This window comes from Histomonas meleagridis, assembly GCF_020186115.1.
Source record: "Histomonas meleagridis strain 2922-C6/04-10x chromosome Unknown contig_20, whole genome shotgun sequence".
Lineage (NCBI taxonomy): Eukaryota > Parabasalia > Tritrichomonadida > Dientamoebidae > Histomonas > Histomonas meleagridis.
In genome coordinates, this window is record NW_027150805.1 from 522656 (window position 1) to 532976 (window position 10321).

Below are 10321 nucleotides of genomic sequence, written 5' to 3' on the forward strand. Positions count from 1 at the left end.
TAACGCCAATCAAAATAGTGACCGTTTAAAATATTTTTCTTCTTTTGCAATTAAACAAATTTTCATCATAAAAAAAATTACGTAAATGAGAATATAGTTGCATGATTGGTTACTTTTCAAATTATATTTGCATTAAAGAAAAAAAAAATCAATAACAAAACGATTTATACACAAACAAAATTAATTCTTAGAAGCTGGATTTCTGTTTCCTACAAATGAGCTTGGAGGCAAAGGCTTTTTCTTCCTACAACAAGGCAACCACTTATACCTTATGCAAGAGAACACAAGTAAAATAGTTGCAATGCATGAAGAAACGCCGAACCATATTAAAAGTGTTACTGGTGAATCATATATGATAATTGCTTCGGGACTTGGTAACACAATTGGCTTATGGATACTGTATTCGCCATATATCATTTCATGGCATTCAAATGATGTGTTTTCGCTTTGTATTGAGAAGATTGCGCTTCTGTCAGCAAGAAGAAGAGGAGAAATAGATACTATGAAAAGCATAGGATGATTTGGATCTTTCTTCTCAAAAGTTACATTTCTATTGCTGGTATAGTTTTCTGGTTCAGATAAAAATTGATAATAGTATAAAAAATCAACATTTGAAATTAGTGATAATGATACATTAATTTTAGTGTTGTGCATGTTCATGAGAAGAACGCACTTGTTAGAGCCAGGGCCAATCGAGAATTCCTGCCATTGGCTGTTGCTAAATTTGTATGAAACATTGAAATTTGTAGTAATTACTATTCCATCAGGGCATGAATTGGTAGCAATAACGCCAATTGTATAGTTACCACTGATTTTCGCTTGAATTGTAAAAGATGAATTGGGATTTAATGATCTGATAACATATGGCAAATCACGAGCCTTAGCTTCATATCTTAAATCTAATGTTGAGTTTGCAACTGTTTGCTGATAATATAATATATTTGCTTCCTGAGGCAGGTCATATAAGATTACATACAAGGGTAAAATTTTTGTCGCATTAATGCAAATTTCTTGGCCTTCTTCCATAACATATGTATTTATTTCGTGAAGGTGGGCTTCTGCGATTGTTACATTGCAAATACTTTGGGTCGTGGAAAACAAGGCAAGAAAGATCATATTGCAGCAACGATTAAGTTCTATTCAAAATTTTGATCCGCTTCCAGAAAATTTCAGAGTGTCAAAAACGCTATCGAAAATGGAAATTTCAGTTCACTACGATCGTATTCATTTGTTTCTGGTTCATTTTCTACTTTATTCAAATGTTTATGAAACAACTAATCTGGATAAAATTTTTATATTTTCTTTACCTCTTCATAATCTTATATTCATTCGGAAGAAATCTCCAAGATGACACATTTTAAAAGCTTTCTTTGTCTTTTATGATGAAATATTTACATTATAACTCATGAATTAATATATGTTAAATATATCAAATTTTTATTTATATGAAAAGATAATTATTAAACATAATTTTGGAGAATAATTTCATTCATTAGTTAAAAAAAATGGAAAATCTTCGATTAAAATTTTTATGTATCTACTTTTGAAGAATGTTTTTCATAAATTATAGATTGAGTTTAAAGAGATATGATTTTTTTTTCATTAATAATTAATGTTTTACATGCACATGTTAATTACATATTTTACAATATTTTTTTCAATGATGATTCATTCACAGAGTTTTGAAATTAATTTTTCTAATATTGAAATCATTCTTCATAGAAATTATAGAGGTTTGAGACCTTCTAGTATAATATTTTGGGATGGAGTCTACATAATTGGACCAAATGCATTTAACACATTACTTTCATTGACAAATGTTATATTTTGGCACTCTGTAAGAAGAATTGAACATTATGCCTTCAAAGATTGCATAAACTTAAAGTCAGTATTCTTTGGAAACAATATTACATATATAGGAATATATGCTTTTCAATTTTGCGTTTCATTGGTAAATATTACCTTTTCTAATTCAACAAAGGTAATTGATGATCATGCATTTGGTTCTTGTTATAGATTAGCAAACATAAAATTAAATATAGGACTAAAGAAAATTGGTGACTTTGCATTCCAAGCTTGCATATCTCTTACTAAAATTTTTATACCAAATTCAGTAAATATATTAAATATGGGATCTTTTATGGGATGTTCCTTCTTAATATCAGTTACACTAAGTGATGGTCTGGATAAAATACAAGCTCATACTTTTGCAGATTGTACACATCTAACAAAAATAGAAATTCCTCGTTCAATTAAAGAAATTTTTATGGGTGCATTTAAAAACTGTACATACTTGAAAGTATTTACCATAAGTGATACAGTATCGTTAATTGATGATGGAGTATTTGATCATTGTAAATCTTTAGTTTGTATTAATGTAAGTAAGTCTAATCAATTTTTTTCAAATTATGAAAATGATGGAATTCTTTATAATAAAAAAATTACAAAAATTATTCGTATTCCTGAAGGAAAATTAATAGAAAATTATACTTTTCCAGAAAACATTAAACTTAAATTTTAAGTTCATTTCTTGACTGTTGCTTCATTAAAAATATTCAAATGAATCAAAAGCTAAGTATAATAGATTATTATACTTTTAAAGGGTGTATTAATTTGTTAGAAATATTAATTCCAAATTCTGTAAATAAAATCTCTATGTATGCTTTTCAAGGGTGTAATAATTTAAAAACACTCTGCATTGGGAGATCAAATCTATTCATAGATGATTATGCTTTTCATCAATGTTCTTCACTGAAGTGTATTTATTATTTTGGAAATATTGAACCAAAGGTTGGAAGAAATGCATTTTTGGATATCGGCACTACAACAATCTTTACAAATTCTTCTTATATTAATGAAACATTTGGTACTTTAAATGTACTTAAAGGCGATGATTTTATGGAGTGTCCCCCAATTACACTTTATTCATATTTTTATCCTGAAAATGAGGATATATACTAATAATAAAAATATTACTTAAAATGGGTTAACATATATTTTTAGGAGATCTACGGGTATAATTATAAATTTAGTGTAACATTCAATGTATCAAATCTTTTCAAAGAAATTTTCCAAATGATTAAAATAATACTCTTCAAGAACATATATTCAATAAAGAAAATTATTGAAACAAAATCCCTCTAATTGTAAAATTGCTTGGAAAATTTGGTATAGTTATTTTGATTCCAAAAATATATTACTCAATCAAAACATTTTTTTGCAATTCAAATTGATTAACCAAATTCCAAAAATTAGATACATTTGTTTATAAAATTTATTTATAACCTATTTATAAAATGTTTCAAACATAAAAATAATAAATGTTTTTATGTATGAAATTATTAAAAAAAAAATCATTTGTGTTGATTAGCTTATTATTTATTCTGGTCTTTTCTTAGTGACAGATACTGCAACAGCGTCTGTAGTTACACCGCAGTTCCATTCCTGGTTTTCTGCCTGTATATAAACATAGCCTTCGTCTCCCCAATATGTGCTCCATGAGTTCTTTACTTCCCATGCCTCCTTGCCATCGATTATCTTCCATCCAGTTAAAATGACGGCGTGCACGAGATCATTTGCAGTACCAACACATGTTTCATCATCTACAACGCCACCAGTATACAATGACATACTTTCGACAACATTAATTCCAATGGATAATGGCCCAAACTTATATAATGCCTTCTTAACTGCTTCTGTTGTACGTGGAATATGATAACATGCATCAACATAACCGGCAATTTGTTCGTCGCTAAAGTTTCCGCCACATAATCCAGAAACACCAATGTACGGATAATCACGTTCGTAAACAATTGGTAAGCTCTTGTTAACATATGATGAAAGCGCCCAATTAACTTCGCCGCCTTGACAGCCATAGTTATCTGCATCCCATGTGCAATCCATGAATTGATTGACTGAGATTTCACGGAATTCACCAGTGAGCATAGCAAATTGGGATTCAAGTAATTCAGCGGTACCGAATGCCCAACATGATCCACACGCAACTTGGTCACGGGGTGCCCCAACGATGGTCGGTTTGTGATCGCGCCATGAGAAACCGTTTGGAAGTGATGGGAGTTCGAAGTTAAGAAGCTTGCTAGTTTCTTCAGATGAAAGGCAAACATCATCAAATGCACGTGCTTTGAGGTTCTTCAATTTACGGGCTCCAATGATGGTATCATACCAACGTTTACTATCGATATGATGGAATTTGGGTGTATGATGGAGATTACGTGACTTGATGAGTTCGTTGTTCTTGTGGAAAGAATTGTCATTGCTGCTTGGGAAAAAGAGATTGAATTGATTACCTGGATATGGATCATCAAGAATGTCAGGTTCATTACAAATAGATGGGAAGCTCCATACGCCATAGAGAGCATCTGGAATGAATTCATTGATTTCTAATATGTAAACATCATAATGGGAATAAAAAAGTGAAATGGCTTGAGCAACATAGGCTACTGGATAACCAGTCTCACTGTCTGTGTACATTTTCCAGGTAGATGTTTTGCCATCAACTTCAGTTTTGACATAAAGATTGCATAACTTTCCATTGTATGGATAAAGTCCTTCTTGTGCTACATAACCTGCTGGGTCAGGAAGGAATTGTGTTAATTCAAGATCCCATTCAGCTGCTGATTTGGAATAACCATAGCAGATCATTTTATCGCCAGCACCAACAATTTTACGATGAATGTGTTCTTCTTTTGTGGTTGTCCATATTTGTTCAACCCCATTTAATTGATTTGTATATTGACGTCCAGGTTCATGAACGATTGTAATTGGATTTGATAAGTTTGTATATGGTACTTTCCAGGTTCCACGGATTGTGTATTTCGCAGGCCAGCTAAACATTTCTGGTGCAGCCGTTCCTAAAGCAAGCAGAGAGAAAAGCATCAGAAGAGGTTTTGTTGTCGGTTCAACCGAAAATTGAAACAGTCAACCGTTAATCACAGAAAACGATGAAACAACAACTCCATATCGATATTGTTATTCTATACTTTATTCAGAAAGTGGGTAACGACCGTTTGATGAAAAAATAAATATAATTGTTTCGTTCAAAGAAACCAAATCTATCTAAATTTTAAATTGCACAACATATAAAAAAATTCCAGTGAACAGTTTTCACTAAATATTATAATTTTTATTGATTAAAAAGATATGTGTAATTTATTGTAATGAGAGAATACTATAAATGATGAATTTCAATATAATAATATTTATTGTAGCATAAAAATTCGGAAAAATTTAATTTATGAGAAATCGAGAAGAAATTTATACAAATATATTTGTAATTTGTTATAATTCTCACAACAGTATTAATGAAATTTGAAATTTTATAATAATTCAACAAATGCTTTAGAAAGATCGTTCTTAACATGTGAACACATGTATTTAATTGGAACACGTTTATCAAAAAGTGATGGATAAAGACAAACAATGTTATGAAAAAGTTTATATAACGATCAAGGCTCTTTGAATAACCGTCCGATCATTAATTTTGAAAAGAGTCACATAATTTATTCTAAATGCTCTTGTTCGTGCTATTCGTCAAAGCAAATTCCATAGCATTAAGCAGAGCAACTAAGGAGATATGCTATTCTGTGAGCAAAGGTCAAACAATCAGTCGAACCGATTTTGATACTCTTGGATATAATTGCATTTCTTTAGAAAAGGATATTCAAAGTATCGACTCTGATGCATTTTATGAATGGAGTTCTCTTGAAATTTTTCGGGTTGAAGGATCAATTACTTCAATTGGAAACCGTGCATTTTATGAATGTATTTCTTTAGAGGAATTTACTATACCAGAATCAGTCACATCAATTGGTGAATATGCTTTTTATGGATGTTTATCATTACAAAGCATTACAATTCCAAATTCAATTACGTCCATTCCAAATTCAGCATTTTCCAAAAGTGGTTTAAGTAGCATCGAAATCTTAGGCCCTTTGGCAACAATTGGTGATTCTGCATTTTCATATACAAGTTTAGTTAACATTGAAATCCCAAAAACACTCACAAAAATTGGCTCATCAGCTTTTGCTTCTACTTTATTGAACACAATCACTATACCACAAGGGATTTCATCTCTTGAAAGTTATACATTTTACAATTGCACAAATTTAAATAACATAACAATTCCAAAATCTGTTGTTTCTCTTGGTGATTCAGTGTTTGAGAGATGTTTAGCGTTAAATGATCTTACATTTAGTACGACAATCACAATGATTGGTGTTTCTGCATTTTCAAATTGTATTCAATTAACAGATATTACATTACCAAACTCAGTCAGATCGCTTGGCGCGCAAATATTTTCTCATTGCGAAAGGTTAGTTAGTATTACATTTGGTAATTCACTCACAGGTATCCCAGATTCAGCATTTGAAGGATGTATTCGATTAAAGAAAGTTAATGTTACAGAACCAATTACATCCATTGGTAACAAAGCATTTTATGGCTGTAAAAGAATTACAACTATTATAATTGGTAAGACAGTCTCAGAAATACATGAACAAGTATTTGTAGGCTGTAATAATTTAGAATCTATTAAAGTTTCTGAAGGAAACAAATATTTCAGGAACAGAGAAAATGGAATAATTCTTTATGATTATAATTATCGGGAAATGATACATGTACCAGCAACAGCAACAGCAATAAATATTGCAAACACATTACAAACAATCAAAAGTTATGCATTCTCTAATTCTAAAATAAGATATGTTGATTTACCAGATTCTCTTATAACAATTGAACCTTATGCATTTAGTCATTGTAGTTCTTTATATTTAGTTAATTATGGTAATTCGATTGAAACAATTGGAGATAATGCATTTGAATATTGTGGATCATTAGAAAGTATTAAAATACCAAAAACAATTAAAACAATTGGTAATAATGTATTTAAATGTTGTTACATCTTAAAGAATATTGTTGTTTCATCAGAAAATAAATATTATGCTAATTATGTTGGTGATGGAGTACTTTATGATTATGAAATCAATAAAATTATTAGTTTTCCATTAGCTAAAGGTACATATTATACAGTGCCTAATCCAGTTACAATTGTTGAAAGTAGAGCATTTTCATGTTGTAGTAAATTAAAGACAATTTATTTCAGTAATTCAATTAAACAAATTGGAGAATATGCATTTTATAATTGTACAGCTTTAACATATGTTACTCTTCCTGATTCAATTACTGAAGTATCACCTTATGCATTTGCTAATTGTACACGTATGTATACATTAACAATTTCTAATTCAGTTAAAACAATTTCTGAATATGCATTTTGTAATAGTACATTTTTAACAAGTTTAATAATACCAAATTCAGTTGAAGTCATTAGTGATTATGCATTCTTTAATTGTCATGATATAAAAGATATTATTATAGGTGATTCGGTTACAAAAATTGGAGATTATTCATTTTATAATTGTTATGCTATTGATAACATTACAATTGGTAAATCAGTCACTGAAATAGGATCAAATGCATTTAAATATTGTACTAAAATAAAAGAAATTATACTTCCAGATAATGTTAAAACAATTGGAGATGATGCATTTTGTTATTGTTCTAGATTAAAGTCTATCACAATGGGTAACTTAGTTGAAACAATTGGTGATTATGCATTTTATGAATGTGAAATGGGCGCAATTAAATTATCAAATAATCTTAAGACAATTGGTGCTTATGTATTTTATAAATGTATATATTTATCAACAATTGTAATCCCTGATAATGTTATAACAATTGGAAATTATGCATTTTCTTATTGTAATGGTTTAACTCAAGTTACAATTGGTAAATCTGTAACTACTATTGGTGATTATGCATTTAGTGAATGTTATAAATTAAAGAAAATTGTAATTAGTGATTCAGTTCAAACAATTGGTAATTATGCATTTGCAAATGCATTTGCAAAATCAAATCAATTACAAAGTGTTACATTAGGTAATTCAATCACTGATCTTGGAAATTATACATTTTATAATTGTATTGAATTAAATAATATTATTTTACCAAATAGCTTAACAACAATTGGCGTTCGTACCTTTTATTTCTGTTTTAAATTAACACAAATTACGATTCCTCAAACAATTACAACAATTATGAATTATGCATTTTATAAATGTACTGGATTAACAACTATAACATTACCAAATTCATTAACATTAATTGGTGAATATGCATTTTCTGGAACATCTTTTACTACAATATATATTCCAGAATCAGTTATAATGATTGGATGTTCAGCATTTTCAGCTTGTTCTAATTTATTATCTATTAATGTATCACCAAATAATACACATTATACAAATTATAAAGATGATGGAATTCTTTATGATATAAATATTAAAGAAATTTTATGTTATCCATCAGCTAAAACAGGTTCATATATAATTCCAGAAACAATTACTAAAATTGGTTCAAGAGCATTTTATCAATGTAAATTAACAAGTGTATTAATTGGTAATTTAGTTGAAACAATTGGAATTTCTGCATTTGATTCAAGTGATTATTTAGCAAATGTTATAATTGGTAAATCAGTTAAAACCATAAGTATTGGTGCGTTTTCTGATTGTGGTTTATTAGATAATATAATAATTCCAGATTTAGTTACAATAATTGATCAATATTTGTTTTTTGGATGTATATCATTAAAGAATATTACAATTGGTAAATCAACTACGACAATTGGAAGATCTTCATTTTATAAATGTAATTCATTACAAAGTATTCGAATTCCTGATAATGTTACAGTTATTGAACAAATGGCGTTTTATTATTGTACATCTTTATATGATATTACATTACCTCAATCACTTATATCAATTGAAAGCAGTGCATTTGATGAATGTACTTCATTACAAAGTATTACATTTCCAGATTCATTAAAAGAAATCAAAAATGCAGCATTTGAATATTGTAAATCTTTACAAAGTATTACATTTGGTAAATCAATTATATCAATTGGAATATTTGCATTTGAATATTGTACATCATTAGAAAGTTTAACAATACCAAATTCACTTAAGTTTTTAGGTAATGCATCATTTTATAAATGTACTTCATTACAAAGTATTACAATACCTGATACAATTCAAGAATTAGGTCATTCAATATTTTCATCATGTAATAATTTACAATATTTCGATGGAAGTTATTTCACCGAAATTAAAGAAAACACATTCGAAGGAATCGGAATTTATTTTACCCAATGTACTATAGCACATTTAGGAGAATCAGTTAAAGAAATTGGCGAAAAAGCATTTTATGAATGGTATTATTTAACAGAGATAACATATCCAAGTACAATTACAAAAATCGGATATAAAGCATTTTATTATTGTAATGCATTAAAATCATTTACATTTTCGGATGCAATTACATTTATTAATACTTCAGCATTTTATAAATGTAGTACATTAAAATATATCGATTTGAATAATGTTGAAGAAGTTGGTGAATATGCATTTTATGATTGTAACTCATTAGTAACTGTTAAATTCGGTAATGCACTTACGACAATTGATGGTTGTGCATTTCAAAGTTGTAATTATTTGGACGAAATTATTTTTGGTGATTCACTTCAAACAATTGGTGAATATGCATTTTCACACATTGGATTACGGAAATTAACAGTACCAAAATCAGTTCGCACAATTGGATATGCTGCATTTCAGTATTCAGATTTACGAGAATTAATATTTTATGATACCATAAGTTATATATCTAATTATGCATTCGAATGTTGGAATTTATATTATATATTCTATAACGGTACATATTCACCTAATTGTGATTCATATGTATTTGATAATGTGGACGCGAAATATATTACTGTTCCCGATGATTTCGTAGGAAATTACATAAGTAATATGCTTGTAAAAAGAGTCAGCGAAAAGGAATCATCAAACGCTGGTGTGGTGATAGGTGTAACGCTGGCGTGCGTCATAGTGGTTATAGTGGGCGTCGTTTTGACGGTGTACTTCATCATGAAGAGAAGAAACGAAAAGGAAATCTACGAAGGACTCAATAGCGCTACCGAGCCGCAGGTAGCAGAAACATTCTCGAATGTGACATACCAATACACACATCCATATCAGGAATATGAAGTGTCACAAAATCCTTATCAAGGATACTGATAAATAAATAAATAATTCATTTGATGGTAAATATTTTCGAATGATTGTGCATCTATAGCTATAGTTAGAGACAACTGATTTGCAGTATATTCAGTTGGTATCAATTTATGATAAGGAAAACTACAGTACAATTTGTTTGAGATTTTTCTAAGAATTTTTGGAATAAATAC

At 29.1% G+C, this 10321-nt stretch overlaps 3 protein-coding genes across 3 annotated transcripts; 1 reads left to right on the plus strand and 2 right to left on the minus strand.

Annotated features, from left to right (window-relative positions):
* Positions 1-180: 180 nt before the first annotated feature.
* On the minus strand, positions 181-1116 carry GO595_002742 (uncharacterized protein; the record flags this gene model as incomplete). Its single annotated transcript, XM_067915685.1, has 1 exon — positions 181-1116. The coding sequence occupies one exon, from the start codon at positions 1114-1116 to the stop codon at positions 181-183; it is 936 nt and encodes a 311-aa protein (XP_067776543.1).
* A 2262-nt stretch (positions 1117-3378) lies between these two features.
* On the minus strand, positions 3379-4896 carry GO595_002743 (Clan CA, family C1, cathepsin L-like cysteine peptidase; the record flags this gene model as incomplete). The annotated part of the gene is made up of 1 exon (XM_067915686.1): positions 3379-4896. One exon carries the CDS (start codon positions 4894-4896, stop codon positions 3379-3381), a length of 1518 nt encoding a protein of 505 aa, XP_067776544.1.
* Positions 4897-5528: 632 nt separating this feature from the next.
* Positions 5529-10151, plus strand: GO595_002744 (leucine-rich repeat domain-containing protein; the record flags this gene model as incomplete). Its single annotated transcript, XM_067915687.1, has 2 exons — positions 5529-8877; positions 9973-10151. The coding sequence occupies 2 exons, from the start codon at positions 5529-5531 to the stop codon at positions 10149-10151; spliced, it is 3528 nt and encodes a 1175-aa protein (XP_067776545.1).
* Positions 10152-10321: the final 170 nt, after the last annotated feature.